Genomic DNA, 21,434 nt, shown 5'->3' with positions numbered 1-21,434 from the left:
TCCACCACTACCGCTAGCACCAAACGTGTTATGTGCTGTGCCTAGCCTAACTACGACCCCTTCTCAACATGATTGTGCGTCGTTCAAGACGAGCAAGAAGGCCAAACATAGAGCGTACTCCAAAAGTTTTTTTGCAGTAGGGTTTTACAGAAACTGGAGGAAACCCCCAGTGTGGTATTTGTTACGAAGTCTTGGCAAACAGTTGCATGAAGCCAGCAAAGCTCCCTCATCCCCTCGCCACTAAGCACAGCATTCAAGGATAGGACGCTCGATTACTGTGCAAAAAAGAAGCAACAGCTGGAAGCTCAAAAAAATGGATTCACTCAAAGAGGTTACAAGCTTTTTAAAAATTTTTAAGTACCGAGAGTAGATGTTGTGGGCTGTGGCGAGTATTTAGAACCCGTAATATTTTTTGTTCCAGTGTTTGGCAACATCTGTGAACAAGATGAAAGTATCGTACCTGCTCCGTTACAGGATAGCCAAACAGCTGAAACTTCATACAATATGTGAGGACCTAATCATGGCTTGCATTCAAGATATCGTGAAGACAATGACCGGAAGAGCACATAAAGAAAGTGCAGCAAGTGCCAATTTCTAATGACACTGTCGGCCGATGCATCATAGAAATTGCATCGGATGTGGAAGCCCAAGTAATCAAAAGCATCAAGCAATCTTCGAAATTTGCAAGTGCCGTGGATGAAAGCTCTGATGTTGCAGGCTACCCTCAGCTGGTGACTTTCGTGAGATATCTCGCTGGCAATGTAATTATGGAAGAGTTTCTGTGCTGCATCGACTGGAAAGGACATTTCTGATGCAGTGAATGAGTTTTTTCTTTTCAGAGGACCTTCCTGGAGTAAATGGATCGTTGTTTGCATTGATGGTGCCAGGGAGATGACAGGGAAAGTGAAAGGGTTCTTTGCACTGATCAGGCAGGTCAACAACATTATGTTCACTCACTGCATGATTCATAGGGAAGCTCTTGCTTCAAAGGAGCTTACTGCAGAGCTCTTAGTTGTGATGAATCATGTAGTGAGGACTATAAATTCCATAAAATCAAAACCTAAAGCCATTCGTCTTTTCAAGGCGATATGCAGGGACATGGGTGTCGCCCATGAGCATTTGCTGCTGCACACAGAAGTTAGGTGGCTGTCAAGGGGAAATGCCTTGAGTAGTGTTGGAACTCGGGAAAGAGTTGGTAGCTTTTCTTGCAGATAACCAACCTTTAGTAGAGCCATTTTTGGAAAGCTCTTTTGTTGTGCAGTTAGCCTACTTGGCTGACATGTTTTAACAACTGAACTTGCTGAATGAGAGCCTACAAGGTAAACATACTACTTTGACAACGACTGCAGATAAAAGACGGGCATACCATAGAAAGCTGCAGAGCTGGATGAGTCATGTAAACGATGGAGACTACAGTACTTTTAAAAGGCTGTGCTCCACTGAAGCCCAGAGTGCCCCATCCAGTTCTGACAGGTCCGTTATAATGACTAACCTAATCACTATTAGAGCTCACCTAGCCAGCTACTTTCCCAATATTCAAAATGTAGATTGGGTCGTCTCTCTTTTTTATGTTAATGCAGGCTCGCTGACCAGTGAAACTGTGGAAATGGAAAGTGAGTTTCTAGATCTCTAGGCTAACAATGCCCTTAAAGAGAAATTTGGCTGCCTAATGGCTGTTGATTTCTCGATGGAGGCTGCTGCGTCGTTCCCATATCTGTTTCATATGGCAGTGGACATGCTGCTGCCATTTTCAAGAACATATGCCTGTGAACAGGCATTCTCAATACTGTCTTATCTGAAAAATAAGCATAGTAATCTGCTGAATTCGGTAGCTGACATGTGGCTGGCCCTGAGCATTACTGAGCTTCGCACCGAGGTGCAAGAAAAATGAGTTGAGTTGCATATTGCAACAAATGTATCATGTCACGATGTAGGTGAAATAAATAAAAAGAGGGCGGGGGGGGGGGGGGGGGGTTCTTGGTACTTCATGGAGTTCAGCAGGGTTCCTTGGGACCAACATGCTCTTTGAGAACCCCTCTACTAAGGTACCGAAATCGCACAATGAGTTTTTGGGCTAGGAGGATAGGCACGAACCTGATGCCAGACAGGGTTGAAGCGTCGACCACGGCGGTTGCCAGTTGCCTTCCCAGGCTGGGCTGATGCAACCAATCCTTCCACTTCTAGGCTCGGCGGATGAGCAAGCAGCTCATGTGCCAGACGTACTGCCAGTTTGCTGGCCTCTTGAGTGTGACCATGAGCATGCAGCGCTTCTGCACGAGCGAACAGGATCTGCAAGATGGTCAAACAAGGACATGCAACTGCTTCTTTTCTTTCCAATAAGGTGACACCATGGCCTTCATGCCTAGTAAATTAGAAAATATTGTTACGCGACGCTGGACGGTGCGGCCGCTGCGGAGCTCCGTGGCGAGGACGGGGAACGGCACGCTCCACCAAAATGTTACGCGAACGAAGGATTAAGTACAGGAGACTATTTACAAGTATATTTACAAATGATAGCTGCAGCGCTGGCCAGATCAGCCGATAGCTCGAGAGCCCAGAGCAGTTCGTCTTCTTCGTCTAGGCGCCCGCGCGCCTCGTTCAAACAACCAAATACCACACGCGTGTAGCAATATTATGCAAGAAGTGTGACATAATTTGACTTATTCTTTAAAAAATTGTGCTGTTTAACATCTAGAAACTGCGAAGTGGTTTCCACGGAACCCAGGCCCCTCTTGGGGGTTCCGCTTGTCATTGATAAATTTTCTCTGGTTCCGTGCTCGCCAAGTGGCTAAGATGGCGAACATGAGGTGTGCTCGATCCCAAAAAACTGCCATTACCCATGCCCGAGTGTCAAAAAGCACATCACAGTGTAACAGGAACGCGCGATCTGCGCAAAAAATATGCCAGCAGCTTGTAGCCACCCAGCCTCCAAAAACGGCCAGCGCGCCTAAGCTTTTGCACTTGAATCTCAGAAGCCATAACTTGCCACCATGCACATTTCTCCCATTTGTAGATAGATGCCGATAGCGTGCGTGCTGACGTATGTTTTGGAGGATTACACAAGTAAATGTGGGGTGCAGCACAACCCCGTTGGTTCTAGTACGGTAGCTCGGCGAGCGCAGAGCACCGCAAATGCACGAAGCAAAAGAGAAAAAATCGGTATGTCGGCGCTACATCATCACCGACAGTCACAGACAAAATGGCACCATGCGTTTGCAATGCCAGCCTGCTTGATTGTCATCTGCTGCCTACACTCATAATAACCGCAGTGTACAAAGTGTAGTTTTCATGCTACACTACAGGTACAAAAAAATGGCTTCGTGTAGGTGGGCGGAGGTACACTTTTCCACACCAAGTAAAAAAAAAATGCCGCCTTTCTACACTAGCTACACTTGTGTAGCCAGTCTAGGTAAAAAAAAAATAGCCCTAGTAGTTTCGTTTTGACTCGGTGCGCGCGTCGGCTGCGTCCCTTCAAAACTGCGTAGTTGCCATGCATGATCGCGTCGATAGCGACCGTGGTTTCGTCCTCACTTGTTGCAGCAAACAGTAGTTTCATTTTGACTTGGTGCGTGCATCAGCTGCCTGTCTTCAGAACCGCAAGGTCGCCGTCCATGAGGGCGACAATAGCGGCTGCAGTTTTGTCCACAGCGGTTGCGGAAAACAGCAGTTTCGCTTTGGCTCAGTGCAAAGCTGTCGAAGTTGAAGAGCACTGGCTACATCATGATGAATGGACAATTTGTTGGCGACCAGCTCACTGGCGAAAAAATTATCGGGATGTGCGTGCGGTAGTGAAAAACGTGTCTCAGATGAAGATGCGCCCTGCGGCCGCGCTGCAAAGGAAGTTGCGAGGCCTTCGTCGCTGCGAGCGCTAATCTGTCACGAGATGATGAGAATTGCAGCTTCCGCACTGCTCTTGTGCAAAATAGAAACAGGATTTGCCGATTCATTCAGTAAATAAAACCGTGTTGACATAGTCAGCATTTGTTTATTGTTTTCTTGATACGCTCAATAATTCGACATTCGATCAATTGGGACATTTTGTTTCGGTCCCGTGAAATCCGAATTAACAAGGTTTTACTGCACGCAAAGTAGAGTCAGCACTAATGTTAAGACTTCTTGTGATGAAAAGTCATAAGTGTCCCCATGTGATAAGCACTGAAAACTTCTTTCTTGGTTGCGATGCTGCCTTGTCTTGGTTCATAACGATTGCACCCAGTTTGGACCACATAAGTTGCACGTCACCGTCAACTGTAGTCTGCCCAACACCACCGTTGGCCCCAAACAGGAGGAGAGGGGGGGGGGGGGGGGTCCTTGGCACTTGATGAAGCTTAGCAGGGTTCCCTGGGACCATAATGCTTGAGAACCCCTGGGTTAGAGGAACACTATAGTGGGGGACACCCGATTATTTGGACCACCTAATGTTCTTTAACATGCACCTAAATGCATTTTTGCATTTCACACATACTGTAACTTGGCCTTCACGGCCAAGAATTGAACCCTCAACCTTGTGCTCAACAGAACGCCACAGCCACTGGGCCCCCATGGCAAGCAACTTATTTCATGCTGAGTGACACAAGAACGGCTCCCAATGAAGAAAGAAACAGCTCACCTCAAATGGATCTTCAATTTTCTTGACTTGCACAGGCACACAGTCTTCAGCTTGAACCCTGAGATCCCTGTTTCTGTCACCACCTGGAGCCTTCCCTTGAGAGCTGAAGTAGTAGACATGGTACTCCTCCCCGGCTGTCACTCTATCGTCCCCCCTCACATCCACGTTACAGCTCCTAAAACAGCAAAATAACTTGCTAAGTCCTAAAATCTGGGTAAAAAAATTGAACTACTTAGCAGCAACATACAAATTTTAATGTGCCCCTATCTGGCTCCCCAAATGATTTAGGCCATGCAATTACGATGACAACGTACTATGCAAAGAAACAGGTTGCAAGCACAAAAGTAAATACAGTAAACATCTGTTAATTCGACTTCAATTAATACAATTTTTTGGTTAATGTGATCCTGACTGAAGGTCGCGGCCAGCGCCCTTACAATTCTATGACCGCAAACTTTCATTATTCTAGCCCTGAAATTGGCCTCCGTTAGATAATTTGAACTTGACTGGAAAGCACACATGTGTGCCCCAAATATGGAGCCCCAACAGTGGCAGTCTCTCTCTTGGTGGAGTTAGGGGAAAGTGAATGCGTAGAACGCATGTCATTTCTCGGCAAAAATGCCTATATATATATATATATATATATATATATATATACATTTTTTTTCTAGCAAAACAGCAACTCTCAATAAATGATTACAGTATTAAGACGATTCTAACCCCAAAAATTGGTTCAAAGGTTGCCTGCACCACTGCAATCAGTGCAGTGCAAACATGCCGTCCCTCACACCCTCAGTTGTTCTTTTCAACTGTGCTTCACTGCAGTGCATTGGCGCTGAGCCGTGCTCCATCAAGGGCAGCAAAAGATAGTGCCAACCTTTCCTTTTCTCATAATGAACCCCTTAGTAGTAGTAGTAGCAGTGCATGCGATCGCTGCCATATCAGGATTTGCAATCATCGCGATTGCTGTGGTCGTGGGGCTGCGCTGTAGCTGCGCACTACGATCAACCGTAACTTCGAAGACACCTGCGTGAGTATAAAAAAGGCATGGCCGGCAGCGCGCGGATGCTTGCGTGCTTGTTTCTCGGGAAACGATGCCAGCACAAACCTATGAGTTCGCTAACAGGAAGGCACGAATAAACCCCCCGGCCTCCTTGCCTACACTAACTCGCCGACTTGGGTGGCAAGACAAAAGAATGTCGCTACCTTTACTTCTAAACAGGAGGCCTAATTGGGTGTGGCAGCCGGTGCTCACTGGCAGCCAGAATATGAAAGCTAATTTTACAAGACCTCCAAGACCAACCACACAATGCCCTGCACTGCGCCAGCAATCTTTTGCTGACGCCTGCCGAAGCTAAGGCTGTTTAGGTGCAGAGTGGCGCAACTTCTATTATTCTTCCGCTTTATGCACAACTTGACACAGGATTCCCACCTTTGCATTAAGTGACATTAAGTGTAAATAAATTTCTATTAGGTGAAGGTAAGTTTAGCTGCTTTAATTTTTTTACTGCTAGAATCTAAGGCATGCTGCATTTTCCTTGATAAAAAAAATCGGGTGCACATTTGATTTTTACTTTATTTAGATGCTCTAATGACATTTATACTTTAGTTTTCTACATAGGACCAATAAAAAGTATGTGTTTGATGCAGAGGCATGCTAAAATCCGGCAAGTACAGTATGCTTCCATGATTTCGACTTTGGTTCATTCGATTTGTCGGTTAAATCGATCCTGACTGAAGGTCCCGGCTGGTGCCCATGCATTTTTTATGAGCCCAAACATTCGTTATTCCGATTCTAAAATTGGCCTAATTCAAACTTGACCAGTCAGCACACACGCACCTGACCCATGACCCCAATAGTGACCCTTTCAGTGGCAGCGTCTGTCACGACAGAGCTTAAGGGATAGTGAATGCGTTGAATACACATCTCCTGTCGCAAAAGCCTATTTTGAGCCCACCCTAGCAAAATTTTCAAGCAGTAACAGTAGCTCACAATGTCTGATTACGGTATTTACCTGATTATAAAGCGTGCTTTTTTTTTCTATGAAAATTGGTCCCAAAATTGCCAGCGCGGTGCAATCGAATACGAAACCTCTTGCAGCATAACTGAATATAGAAAACCTGCCGCCATTGTGCAACATATATTAGACACTTGCCAATTTTTCTTGCTAAAAAATTGTGTGCGCGTTACATTTCTACTATGGTTAGGAGCTTTAATGTCATTCCTATGTTAGTTTTCTAGTATGGATACTACATAGAAAGTGGCCATGCATTTGATTCGGGGGCATGTTAGACTAGGGCAAATACCATATTTACCAGATTCTAACCCGCAACCAGTTTTCACATGTTTAAATAAGAAATAAAAGTGCACCTGAATGTAACATGCCGCCAATTCATAAAAGAAAAATACTGCACGCCTTCCACATGTGCGATAAAAAAAAAAAAAAAAAAAAAAAAAAAAAAAAAAAACACCGAGACCTGCAGAATTTATCATCCCTAACCGGACTTCTTTTTCTTATCATAATGAAAGAGGCGCGTTGTTGTCACCATTTATGCTTCATTAGCAAGAGAGAGAGAGAGAGAGAGAAAATTTATTGAGCTCAAATGACGGCGTCTTCTCAGACGACGGACGGGGTGGTTCCCTGATTTCGGGACCCATATACGGCCAGCAGCTCCTGGCCCCTAGCCGCCAGCTGGATCGACAGGGCGGGGCTGGACCGCAAGGTCTCCCATTGCTCATGGGGTGGGGTAGTGGGCATTAGCAAGAGATTTAAAGCATACAGGGGCGGTATTCTCAAGCTACCACTTTTAGAGATACTACTATCACTCTGGCAAGACTGCATCGGACTTGTCGAAGTATGCGTCTGACAGCGTTCCTGGCACAGTGTGCAGTTAGCGAGCTTGGCACAGCGGCCAGAAACACGGACCGATTACGCGAACGCATCCAGTGCCAAGTCGTGCGAAATCTGTGAAACTGATAGCATCTTAGAAAGGTTTTGCCAGCATTCGGTGCTGAGTCACGCGAAATCTCACAAAAGTGATAGTACCTCCGAAAGTTATTGGCAGAAAATACTGCTAAAGTTCTTAAACGAGCGCAAAAAGAACTGACAGCAACCTTCACAATATTGTGATCTGTCACTATTTTGTGATGGCAATGAGACTGCGTCTTTCGGCTCTGATGGTTAGCTGTCGCCAACACTGCGAATGCAACTTCGGTTTCGTATTTGATTGTAACGCGTAGGCAATTTTAGGCCCCATTTTCTGGGAAAAAAGGTGCGCATTAGAGTCAGGTAAATACAGTGCTGTGAAATGAATCAGTGGGGTGTTTTGTTGCTCTTTTTTTAAACCTTGTTTTATTTGATCTGCCGAATGATTCGATCAATTTTGTTGGTACCGTCCGGATCGAATTAACGGAAGTCGACTGTAGTGCCAAATGAATCAGCAGTGTGTGTTGGATTTATCATTTTTGCCTCGTTTAACTTGACTAGGCAGATCATTCAATCAATTTCGTTGGTCCCATCGGTTTCGAATTGTTGGATGGATACGAATATTCAGTTGGATACGAATAAGTAATGATGTACAGGATACAGAGACCCCTTCTATAACTAGCGATGAAGTTAGAAGGACCTTGAAAGACATGACCAGGGGAAAAGCTGCTGGAGAAGATGGAATAACAGTCGATTTAATCAAGGATGGAGGAGATATCATACTTGAAACGCTTGCGGCCCTTTATACCTTACGACTTCAAGTTTACCAGAAAGCTGGAAGAATGCCAACTCAGACTGCATTTCATTGTTGAGAACTGGCCCATCCTTATAACCATGCATTGAATTACCAAACACAATATTTCAACCATCACTAATATGCATACAGCGATGCAAATGTACACACACTAACCCATCTGGGCTTTGGTGGATGCCTTCCCTGGTGCCTGACCAATCGGAGTCAGCATCCTCCGGTGAAGAAGACTTTTCTCCCAAGGCAGCCACACCCTCTGGATCGCTTACTCCAGAAGTCAGTGGTGTGTTATCCTTAGGCATGCCTGCACTGCTGCTGCAGGCTGCAGCTGATGGGTCTCTAGCACCAGACAGCACCACACCGGAGGCCACCGAAGGAAGCATAAAGTCACCAGCTGCATCTTCATTCTCGCAGAACCCTTCCGAGCTGAGGGAGCTCCTGTTGCTGCCACCACCAGCAGCCACACCAGCAGCATTGCCAGCCAGGAGAGACAAATCATGGCCAAGTGACATCAATGGGGTCAGCTGCTGAAGGGACAAAAGTGCTAACATGAAGCTCTCCACATCTGCTGCATACAAGCAAGCAAACAAAGCATCCTGCACAGGATGCACCATTAAGTTAAAGTTCTTGCCATTATTGTTCAATTTCTTTGAGGCACAAAATGCTATGCAAAATAGATTCTGGAAACTGATATTAGCTGAATAGTTATTATTCCTTTGGAGCCATTTTGATGGCACCAGTGAGGCCACTTGGAGCTATATGATGGATCGATAACCTTTGCAAAAAATAAAACCTTGTAAATTTGACCCTTGTTAATAATTCGGACCCGTTCTTTGGTCACGGCAGGTATATGTATTATTTAATGGGGTCAAACTCTCGTTAATTCGGATGTATTTAGCCACACATCGATTAATTTGGACAACTCCCGTAGCTTGACGAGTGTGGAGCATAGCACTAGTGCCCAACAGAAACGAAGCAGTGGAGTAGAAAAGAGTATGTCGTTTAAAATCCTAAACCAGTTAATTCTCTTTTTCCTGGTGCATACTGCAATTTCTTGCATATCTCAGTTGAACTGTACTGTACAGGGATTCACTAGTGCCATGTATCTTATTTATATCTGCACTAATTGCCATTTCATAACAATTGTTTATCTTTTCAAAAGCCACTAGTACAAACTATATTTAATCTTTAAGTTAAAGATTATCCTGTATCAAACGTTTATTAACTTGTGTTTTAAACTTGTTTCCACCTGTTAAACATTCAAATACGGTCCTACAAAAGTAGATAACCGTGTTTCAACTTTTTTAAGAGTGCCTGGCCAAAATTTTGATTAATTAATTAACCAATGAAAAACCCTGCATCGAAAGCAATTAATCGATTCAAGGCTAAAATAATGAATGATTATTCATTAATTGAATAAAAATAATAGACCATCCCTAGCATCGACGTCTCTGACATGGGGGACAAGCACATCGTACGTTTACCTTTGGACCCGCGGCTAAACATTTCGCATATCGGCACTTCGGGCTCGGCAATAAAGCACATAAATTAAATTCTGGGGTTTTAAGTGCAAAAACCAGTATTTGATTATGAGGCAGGCTGTAGTGGGGGACTTCAGATTAATTTTGATCACCTGGGATTTTTTAAAGTGCACCCAATGCACAGAACATGGCCATTTTTGCATTTCGCCCCTATCGTAATGCGGCCGCAGCGACCAGGATTTGGTCATGCGACCTTGCGCTTAGCAGCGCAACGCGAAAGCTACTAAGCTACCCCGGCGGGATGAAAAAGAGTTGTCAGTGAAGGTGAACGTGTGAAGAGCTGCAGATAACACAATGAAAGAATCGGGCCAGCTTGTTCTATTAATTGCATTTGTGGAATGTTACTAAAAGTATGGAGGAAAGTAATGTTAAAGTAATCAATTACTTTTTAGTAATTGCTCAATTACGTTCGTGGCGCAACAAGTTATATAACTGTATTTATTTACATTTTTGAAAGAAGTAATTGTAAGTGCACCACATTTTTTCCCGTATAACCTGCACTCGCAATTACAACCGCCAAGGAAAGAAAAGAAAAAAAAATCCGCACATATACTAACTGCATGCTACAACGCTCAAATCTGCACAAAAACCGCCTATTCACGGACGCACGACTCGTCAACATCGTATCTTCGGCCAGCGGCTCTGTTCCCCCCCTCTTCAACAATGCTGATAAAGCTGGATTTACACGAGGGACGTGATCGCGTACGAATCAGTCACGTGACATCCAATGTGAATTGGGTCACTTCACAAGTGCAGTTAGCATTCACGCAACAGAGGATGGCTGTGCGGCCGGAGCAGCCCTCGCGCATGGGCAATGGCAATTTCACTCTCCGCAGTATCGCAAAGCACTTCGCGTGGACCGAGGGAGCGCCACGAGAATGGGTGACGTACGAGTTCGCCGGCACCGCGTGCACTATGTACATTCGCTATACGCAAAATGCCGACCCGAAAAGAGGAGGAGAATGGACGACCATCAATGAGGGGAGAAGGGAGCTTCAACACACAGTGGTGGGGAGAGGCTGGGATTTCCTAGGAGATAATGAAACTGAATGGCAGAGAACTTTGCCTCGAGATGCGACTGGACGGCAGCGCGGCACGCGCTGCCATGAAGCCACACCTCCAAGTAAAATTTGCGTATAACCCGCAAAAAAATATGGTAATCGGTAACTTTTTTTTTTTTGAATAACGTGTACAGGTCTGACACAAGGACCCCAAGGAATAAGAGACGAACATGCACGTTGCGTAGGGCTCGTGTTGATCTCTTGTTTTGCTGTTTGTGTCCCCGTGTGTACCACACCTTAGCAGCCCAACCCTGCATCATTATGTCGCAAAATTGGTCGGGGTGCTATCGCTGCACTGGGGTGCCCACATGACTGTCACTGCTGAGTCCCACATAGATGCCCATGACAAAATGAGCAATGACTAAATCATCAACCGCAGCAATGTATGTGTGTGTTCCGGTGGCACCTAGTGTAATGAACCCTTGCAGTACAATCTGTTAAGAGTGCATGTTGACGATGTTGCATTGGCTTACCTGACAGAATAGAAAAGTCACACCATACTGTTACTTTCCAGTATGCACAAGCCAGTCAAAATTAGACTTTTTGGAATTAAAAGTTGTTTTCTATGAAACTAATGCATGTTACAAAGTTCTGTGCCTACGAAATTCAGTGTAACAAACTATTTTAACGAGCACCATTAATGTTGTTGTGGTGGGATTTGACCGAAGTTCCCTTCAGTTTAAGCCTTGTGAGTGGGGCCACAGCGCTATCTGCCACAAAGCAGGTCAACCTGAAATGACTAGTGGAAAAAAGCTAACCTGCTTCAAATTCAACTATACTGGCAAACAAATTTCTGTGGCAATGAAAGGAAAGCTAGAGCGGTGAAGCTTGTGCATATGTGTTATTGTGCCAAGTAGTCCAACAGAGTTTGACAGCAATTATGGCTCTTACCGTTTTTTGGAACAGATACTAAATCAGTGCAGCTTCCATGTGCGACAGTTTCACCTTTGCTTCACATTGTTTCACAAAGAAATGCATAAAAATAAGTCAGATTTAAAGCTCAGCAGTGTATTTTGTATTATTTTGCTATTGTGAATAAGATGTTTAAGTCCTTCTCTATCTTTAACTAATGCACATGAGAATGGGGGACTTCTTTTAGGAGCACTCTTAGGTGTGTGTGCTTAGCCTCCGCAGCTCTCCCTTCATTGCAACAAGAAGTTGTCTGCGAGTATAGCAGAATTCACCAATAGATGGGAAAGGCCAACTGGCAAGGAAACCGGAATAATGAAAAAGAAGACATGCCTGGTGGTGGCCAGTAGCACAGAGAACGTGTATGGGCCGGCGGTCACAGTGGTGCGAGGGGCCAGCTGCTGAAGAGCCCACGTCGACAGCACGGCCCCGGCGGCACAAACTAGACAGGTGCTCACTGCCACCCAAGCCTTCAGGATTTGGGTCACCTCGTGGGTTGTGCTCCAGGAGGCGTGTGTGCATGTATGGCGAGTACCACCTGCACAAAAAGTGAGGAGGAGGAGGACAAAACAACAATTCGCATCATCCATTGCTGTCGGATAGGTAGTTCCTGTTGATAACCAAATCGGCCCTCAAGTCAGGCCACTGGCGAAATGAGAAACAGAACAGGGATACAATCGGGCTACATTAATCCTGTAGAAATTCAGAATATGTAGTCTCTCCAAAAGTTCATGCAGTGAGCCAGCAAAAAAGCGGGAGAGGGTGTAGTGGTGCTGCTTCGTCCACTTGAAAGGATGCAATTAACCTCTATATAGTACGAGCCGGACTGCTTAATGACAAGGCAGAATTTTATGGGTGCACCTGTGAAGCTCCGCCATTTCATAACATACCGCAACCCTAATTTAGGATAGAGTTAACTTCGGATACAACGGACCTTTCTTGCTAGATTATGATGGTCTGTAGTAACGAACATCGACTGTACTCATGTAAGGCCTGCGATCGTGTGAGGCTTCCGCCTCCTTTTTGGGGTGCAAAAATTTAAAGTTTTGGTAAGTCTCACGCCTACCCACATCCTGGTTAATTTCTAGAAGCTCCTACTTGACAACACTAGATAGTGTCTTGCTGATGATGTCATCATCATAATTGCAATAGCGCAGCATAGGTCCCGCATGTTTCAATTCTATCAGCTGTGCTGAGTCGTGTTGTTTAGCTGCATCATGCTTGCGGGCCCATTAAGATGCTATTGCTGCAAATACAGTTAAACCTGGATATAACGAAATTGACAAATTCCCGAAAAACTTCGTTATAAAGAGGATTTCGTTATATGCAGGTTCGGCACGAAAATTCGAAAAATAAACGTTTACCATATTTACTCGATTCTAACGCGCCCTCAATTGTAACGCGCACCCGTTTTCCGTTTTCGTCGAAGCACTCATCCTCGGAATGTCACACCAGGTACCGGATGCGTGGACGCGTGTCGTTTCGCACAAGCGCGAGGCATCGGAAACGAAGAGCGAGCGGCACGATGGCGTCGTAGCGTCGTATAGTGTTACAGTAGAACCTCGCTGTTACGTTCCCGGGGGCTGCGTTTTCCCGGCTGTTATGTCGTTTTCGGCCAGTCCCGGCACAGCTCCCATAGAACTCAATGCATTGGTAACCCCGCTGTTGCGTCGCAACTGTGGGACCGTTCCCGCATCATACGTAGCGAACTGCCACCCCGCGCAGGCCCGAGCAGCCATTTTGACTTTTCACGTCGCTTGGCTTGGTGGCTTGACGATGGCATTGGCCGCCCAAAGTGCCGGGGGCGACAACTATGACATATTTTCGGTTTCCGCCAGCAAAAGTATGGCCCTTGAGATCCGTATTTGCTATATAAAGATGGTGTCCATGATGCGTTGTGGCCCTAAAATTGGTTTTGGCTCATAGATATTCCGTATAGAAGGGTACGGCCACGCTAGCAGCAAAAAACGCGCGCGTCATGCAGCGAGCGGCAAGTTGCAGCGCGTCAGCGCCTTGCTGCGAGGCCACCGTGGCACGCGCGTCTCGCCGCGCGGCAGCGCGATAAGATCTCCCGCGTTCTCCGAACGGGCGAGCAACACTGCGAGCGCTCGTTGTTTCATGCGAGAGACGATCGTCGGTTGAAAACCCGGCGCGGACCGGCGGCGTTCCGGTTGTCGCTCTTGATTGGTTCATCTCGCAGCACGCGGCATTTGCCGCAGAAATGTGTCTCGAACACATTTCGCACGACACGCCGCAAGACCCCCGATTCCTGCCGCTTTTGCCGCGCGTTTTTGCTGCGTGTTTTTGCAGCTAGCGTGGGTCCAAGGGCGATAACGCAGTCGCCGCACGCCGTGTGCTGTATGTGCGAGTGAAGACGTGCGAGGGGAGCCGACGACCGCGTCTAAATCTCGCGCGCGCAAGAAAGCAGGGAGGAAGCATGTCTTCTTCCGTTGCGCTCGAGGCACCGGCGAGGGGGGGGGGGGGGGGGGGGATAGCGGGGCGGCGCGCGGTCGTTCAGGCCGTATCTTGAAAGCGATCTGCGCTGGGGCAGAGTCTAGCAGTGTAGGTGCGTCGGTGGCTCGTAGCTTTCTGCGTGCTGTGTGTTCTCGGCGCTCAGTTTGCGTTGAAGCAATGGACAACAGCCACAAAGGTCACTTCGCTCGCTTCTCCAGCGGCGCTTCCACACGCCGCCAGCGTTTGACAGCGCGTGTCCGCGCTCATCGAGTCTGATGTGCCACAGCGTGTACCAGCGCGTCGGCAACATCAGCTGGAAAAGGAGGGAGTGCCGGCTTGGCGGGCTAGGCCAGCTGCAGCAAGCGGCAGGATCAGATTTGAATGGGAGGGGGAAAGGTCACGCCCGCGGCGGCAAGATCGCCGGTTCGAGGGATGCAGGGCCGCCTCGCACACGTGCGCTCGCTTCGCATTCCATCGCGGCGGAGAAGGTGCTTCCGGTTGCTGCTCGCGCAAAAATGACAAAATTTGGGGCGAAATCTCTAGGTGGTCGGAGGGGAAAATTCGTTATATCGAGGGGGTCTCCCGCTGCCACTTCGTTACGTAGAGGTCTCAAATACATGCGCTTCTATGGAGTAACGGCGGGGAATCGAAAAACTTCGTTATATCCAGGAATTCGTTATATGGAGGTTCGTTATAAGCAGGTTTAACTGTACCTAGTGTGCGTGTGAACTAAGAACACGTGGAGTGTGTTTTCATTCGAGACGGTTATCAAGAGCTTCAAAGTGACGGTAATTTGAAAGAGAGTAAAGGACGCTATGAAGGAATATCAGGTCTGCGAGAGCATTGAAGAGGTGAGCTTGTCCATCGATAAAGGCAGTGAAAGTGACGAGGACGACTGAATAAGAGTGTTCATAGTAGGCCGCCGATGGTTGCACAGTAGTCTGAGGTTTTAAAAAGTCAGAGAGAGAGAGAGAAAATGCAAGCCTAACACAAGTACCGTATTTTCCGGTCTATAATTCTCTGGGGATTGAGGTATGCACCGGCGCCATTGTGCGGGTTTCACCTATTCTGCTTTCCCCCACTTATCCCCGTCCGCTCGCAACCGGTTTCAACGGTAGCGCTCCACTCACAGTGGTTTGCGGTGGGGGCAGGGCACTGATGTCATGATGCAGCCGTGTTCGGCTGCTGACTGTTGAGTGGAGCTCTCTGATCTCCGGGACAACACAGTGTACGTACACGCTTTTCTCTCGTCCGCCGGACACCTTCGTGACTAGGACTTGAGTTCGCGCACGGTGCCTTTGCTTGTGCGGTGAGTGCGTACTTTGTGCTGATTCTTTCCCGACGCTAAGCCGAAGAGCGGTGCCTAGTGCTCGTGCGAGGTCATACCACGCCGAGCTGCACCTGCCGAAGGAGATCGCCCAAGCTCTCGTGAGTTGACCTATTACAGTACAACCCCGGTGATACGATCCCGCCTGGTACGAATTTCGGTGTGATACGAATTCCTAACATTCCCCGGCCGAAATACATCATTCAGAATACGAAAAAAAAAAAAAAAAAAATCGGCTGTTCCGAACGCGTTGCCGCACCGCTGCAGATCATACGAACACGTGCAATATTCCTCTGTAAAATAAAAATTCGCAGTTCTTGATAGAATTGCTACTAAGTACTGTAAATGCTTCGTTATACTGTGAACTGCATTAAATCAATCTTGGTTGCACTGAGGTTTGACAGTAACCCCTAGATGATGTTGCATGTTGAGCCCAATAATGCAAAGCACGTTTGACTTCAATGGACATTCATTGTTGCACAAATACTGGACAAACCTTGCACACACACATATCTGCATAATCCCAAACAGCAAAAACCAAGTTTTGAAGCTTCAACAACTCTATATGAATTGTGTCAACACATACTAAACAGTGGCAATCTAACCTGCAGGCACCGCCATCAGCATAGGTAATTCCTTCAATTGGGTAGTCTGTCCAATCCAATAAACAGGCCTCCAGGGAGGGCTTGAAGCCAGGGAACACATCCAGGTCAGAGCGACGAGCCCCACTCAGGCCACCATTTCCACCTGTGCCAGCCACATTGCTGCTGCCTGCACGAACTTTGCAGACTCGTTCCAGTGTCTTCACGTGCCACTCTCCCATCTGCATGGCCACAAAGCCCCAGAAAGTACATAATGGCACTTAAAATGATGGATGAAGTCGACGACATCTCCCAAATTTTAACGGGCCCTAACAGAGTAAAACCTCATTAGTTGACCCATGTTAATTTAGACTTGCATCCCAGCAAACATTAATATTATGCAGTGGCATCGAATTCTCACGAATTCAGAACTATCTGGCTGTGCGTTAATTAATTTGGACAAGCCCCAGAGTGTGATGTGTGTTGAAGTCTAAAAGAAACACCAAAAACACAGCAACAGTGCATGCATCGCCACATTCACCATTCAAAATGGAATGGCAGGAAGCTTGTGGGCATGTTTTGTGTCTTGCTCTGTTTCGCATTTTGAGTTGTGCACGTGACACACCAATGGCAGTGTGCGATGACTGCCGAGATCCCTGTTGTCATGGTGCTGACTGAGAAACCAGATATGCCTGAGCCAATCGAGCGGCTTCTACAGCAGAAAATACTTTGTGCTCACATAAGCACAATATTCTTGCCTTTTCCTCCTTGAAGAAGCAAAATGTGCTTCTTTATTGAAAAGTAGAACATTGTCTCTCTAGAGATAATGCTTGCTCAACATGCCAATCTCTGAAAAGGTTTTCTTCATGTACAAGATTTTTCACACCAGTGTTCCCTGCTTAGGTGATGTGTCTAACTTGCTGGCGGCAAAACTTCAAATTGTGCAATCCTTCGTAATTCATTTTACGTAAATGAACAAGCAACACTAGTCTTGATCGTAGTCTTGCCAAACGTTTTTATTTAGCTTCACAGAAATTCCACCAATTTGCTGCAATAAAGATGTGTGTTACAACCTGAACAAAAATCTCACCTTATGGATATCGAAAAAATCTACACCCAAGCAGCACACAATGCAGGGCCAGTGCCCTGGGCTACAAAATTTAGCCTTGCAATTACCTATCTTATATATATATATATATATATATATATATATATATATATATATATATTTGCTAACGTGGAGCAGGGCCACTGATTTAGTCAGAGTGATTTCTAACCTGAATAAAGAAGGAGCGCCTATCTTGAGGTGACAGGGCTGGGTTGAGAGCAGCCAGCCTCCAAAGAACAACAATCTCATCACAAAGGCTGCTGCAGGCATGCTGCGACGAGTGGGCATTGCCGTGGCCGACTGCGCGACCTCCGTGGCCGTTTGATCCAGTGTGCAGGGAGACCTTGGTGTTGAACCACCAGCAGAGGATCTGCCAGTGCATAGACAAAAAAAGCATAGACTTTAAAGGTATTCTGCACAAAAGCCAGATCACACTAGTGAGACATTACAACTATTTCTAGTGCACTGCTTTCTGAAAAGCAGGGCAGTGACTAGCACAACAGCATGTCCTCCTTGACGGTACCCTGAAACAGCTGTGCCGACTCTGTACGAATGCAATGATCCAGTAGGGGATGCCCTTTCGAACTTCAAGAGCCGACTTCAGATGCTTTACGTGAACCCAATCACTTACAAATAGACTAAATATTTCACAACTCATCAATCATCCAACATCTCTCTGCCCATTCATTCTCTTGGGCATTCCTTCATCTTAAGTCCATGATGTTACTCATGTGAGCAATCTCATTGTATCACCATGTGATGTCATCTGAAATGGTTTTAATGTATGGCAATGTGCACTAAACATAGATTCCTTCAAAGGAATGGCTCTCAGGAGCAAGAGTGAGTGCAGAGCAAACTCTTGCTAGAGAAGTACAGCAATGCAAGTACAGCAAGTACAGCCCACGAATACATGCAAAGTGCCTCGAGCGGCCAGTCTCGCGACAATTTTGCGTGTATTCCCGGGTTTCTTTCATGCTCGGAAAACACTTTTGTGTATCACGTATTGAGCAACAGAAAGCTGTATCAGGAGTTTTCCATGTCGCTCTACAATTTTTTCGTTCACACATTTTATGTGAATTATAGTATTTAAAAAGTTGATCAATCAAATATGAAAATAATTTTGTAATTAGGCAGGATGCAAAATTAATGTGAATATCCCCAACTGACGGCAAACACCATTAACTTGGTTCTGTCCAGCTATGCGACATTTGCATATTTTTAAATCTTGGTGCATGATAGTTGGGACACAATATGTATCTTCTAGATGCAGCAAGTTTGCACAAACTGTTTTGGTACACAGTAGTTTCTCACTGAGCGGTTTTTGTGGCACACTCTTCCGCAGCGGCTTCCAAGGTTTATTTGACCGCGTGATGCTCTTTGGACAGTTCGGTGCTCAACTGCATTTGCAGACAGAACAGGGCTCTTTGGCGCGTCAAGTATCACCCTTTCATAGAGTTCCGCGTAATATGCCGTGGATATCATATCCTCTGAAAAATGATTGGCGCAGACATGGTCGGTAGGCATTAGAGTTCGGTCTGCCCTCAGACTTGCACGGCGCCACTGCTCTAGACGACCGCTGTCAGACGGCGCTTTAAATAGACGGACACGCTCCGCACAAGTCCGGTATCGAGAATTGCAGTTCGGAACGAAGCACTTTCTACCCATTTCAAACACCCCTCAGAAGGCCGCTGCCACCTTTGTTGAGGGCCCATGGCGACAATACCAAAGCACAAGCTCATGAAACGCACGCAAACAAAAAGCGTGCCTTCAAAACAGCGCGGTCGCACATGCAAGCAGAAAGACACAGCAGTGGCAGCAGGCGCCTTGCCGCCGGGACTGGGACCGCATTCCGCAGCGCCCTCTACAACGGCGCCGCCCGAGCTGTAACCGAGGCGAACATAATATGGACGCGAGCGGGCGGCGCTTTCGCGCGCGGTGGGTAGAGAGTGTCAGCACCTCTCCTTATTATTCTACCGGGCTACCGTGCTGTGTCTTAAGTATTTCCGCTTTTGCCTTTTTCATAAGGTCTTCCATCGTTCATCCCTATGTACTGAGCTTATCACACCACCCACTTATCGCTCATCATCGACTGACCATAAACACAAAGTTAAAGGCATTTTCTGCAACACAAACACATCTTGTTTTTCCCTAATACCGCACACATTTAACTATTGGAACTATGACAACATTGTTTCCATTTCTGGTCATTCTCTTTTTTGACATTCCTTACCGGCACACCTACATTGCGATAACCCTGCTTAATCATTTTATGCATCTCTCCTCCCCACCTTTTTCTGTTTACATGTGTCACGATGACTGCAGTTTCTCCCCCCCCCCCCCTTGCCATTTTTTTTCTCCCTTTCCAATATTTCTTTTACGTTTATATTTTGCGGTTAATATTGTATAACATGCTGTGTTTATTTCTGTTCAGTTCAGTTATTTTTGTTTTAGTTGTTTCATTCTGATATATTTCATTTCACATTGATAATTTGTAGCTAATATTTTATAACGCTGCACGTTTCATTCTGTTCTTTTCTTTGTTTATATATTGTCACCAACTCGCCTCTGCAATGCCTTGGCAATTGAGGGTATAGAAAATAAATAAATAAATAAATAAATAAATAAATAAATAAATAAATAAATGTTCCGATTTGAGTTCTACCATGGCACGCACCTGTTCGCAGGCCAAAACTTCTTCCGTCAAGATTTGCAGAAGAGGGATGGCATTGCGGTCTGAGCGTCGAAACATTTCACGTACAATAGACAGTAGGTTCCACATGCCCTCGGGTTCCCTGCCACGAAGTGGGCGGAGCAGGCTGCACCACTCAGTGGCTGCAGGCGGTGCCGTTGAGGACAAATAGTTGACATCACTAAACACCATTGGTGATGGGACGCAAAGCTTAATCAGGATCTTCCGAATGTTTTCGTGCAGGGTTCCCTCATCAAGGCACCATGTCGTCTGTTCATATGCAGATGCTCCAGCAGTCGGATCTGTGGCAGTTAAAAAATTTGAGGCAGGTATTTTACGCAAGTGCAATTTACTAGGCAAGAAATACCCTTTAAAACAATAGATAGCAAGTATTTCAGACTGTCAAGGGTTATGACATAGTGATGCACAATGAAATAAAGCAACTTTCTCAGAAAAAAAAAATATATATATTTCTGGTTGTTGCCTTGGTGAATCACGATTGGGCATTTAAAAAACTAAATTAGGAGTACAACGCAGTGAAACGCTCCTCAAATGCCCTTCTGGTGGCTCAAAAGAATGCAGATTTGCCGGTGCTCCGGCATGTTCCATTCCTCCCATGGAGAGTGCCACTGCAACTCAGAAGTGTGGAGAAACTTGTAGACCACTTATTATACTTTATAGTCTAAAAAAACTTCTGCAAACCAGAGCCATGTATCTATGTCGTCACAACGGCTCCTTAACACATTAAGGTATTCAGTCTTTTCTTTATTTGCAACCTGCGCTTCATTTGCACATTTTGCCCTAATACATAATATTCTGTATACACAGTCAATGTTTGAACAATGGATGAGCTATACTAATGCAAAATAGTTGTAAGATTGCACAGGTGGGCTGAGCTCTTTAAAAACAGGAGTTAAAAAGCAAAATACGCTATCTCATGAACAATCCTAGCAATATCAGCAAAAAAGGTAGTCAGGCTCATCTGTGGAATGCGGAACTTGCAAAAAAATTCATGGCTGACATAGATCATGTTGATCTCTGCAGCCTGCCCTGAAATTTTTTAGTCTTGGTCAGTGCACAACTGGCCAACAAAATTGTGGCAGATGATTAGTATATGTAGACGCCGAGAAAAATGTGATCTTCTAAATCTGCTAATAATTCACCAGAAATGCTAATATAATAGCACACTCCCGCAGATGATTAGTATATATAGACACCGAGAAAAATGTGATCTTCTAAATCTGGTAATAAATCACCAGAAATGCTAAGAGCACACTCCCTTCAGTGGAAATTTGCTTTTATTTTGATCACCTTCAGAGGGCCTTAGCGGACACCCATGCTTTTAAGCTTAACAATATTCAAACTGCAGCCGGGCTGAATGGGTGGCAAGCAGATTCAAATAATACTTGCACAAGGT

The 21,434-nt window shown here is 45.8% G+C and overlaps 1 protein-coding gene across 1 annotated transcript in view; it reads right to left on the bottom strand.

Moving 5' to 3' along the window:
* LOC119436959 (zinc finger SWIM domain-containing protein 8-like) overlaps positions 1 to 21,434 on the bottom strand; it is a 122,012-nt gene that overhangs the window by 63,859 nt on the left and 36,719 nt on the right. The window contains 7 exon segments of the mRNA XM_037704005.2: positions 2,095 to 2,289; positions 4,610 to 4,784; positions 8,507 to 8,871; positions 12,192 to 12,396; positions 16,245 to 16,462; positions 17,498 to 17,698; positions 20,003 to 20,319. Of these exon segments, the coding sequence (XP_037559933.1) occupies positions 2,095 to 2,289; positions 4,610 to 4,784; positions 8,507 to 8,871; positions 12,192 to 12,396; positions 16,245 to 16,462; positions 17,498 to 17,698; positions 20,003 to 20,319 (1,676 nt within the window).

The sequence above is a fragment of the Dermacentor silvarum genome, chromosome 1 (genome assembly GCF_013339745.2).
Source record: "Dermacentor silvarum isolate Dsil-2018 chromosome 1, BIME_Dsil_1.4, whole genome shotgun sequence".
NCBI classification, from domain to species: domain Eukaryota; kingdom Metazoa; phylum Arthropoda; class Arachnida; order Ixodida; family Ixodidae; genus Dermacentor; species Dermacentor silvarum.
The sequence above is the reverse complement of the archived record's forward strand: the minus strand, read 5'-3'. Positions and strand labels throughout refer to the sequence as shown.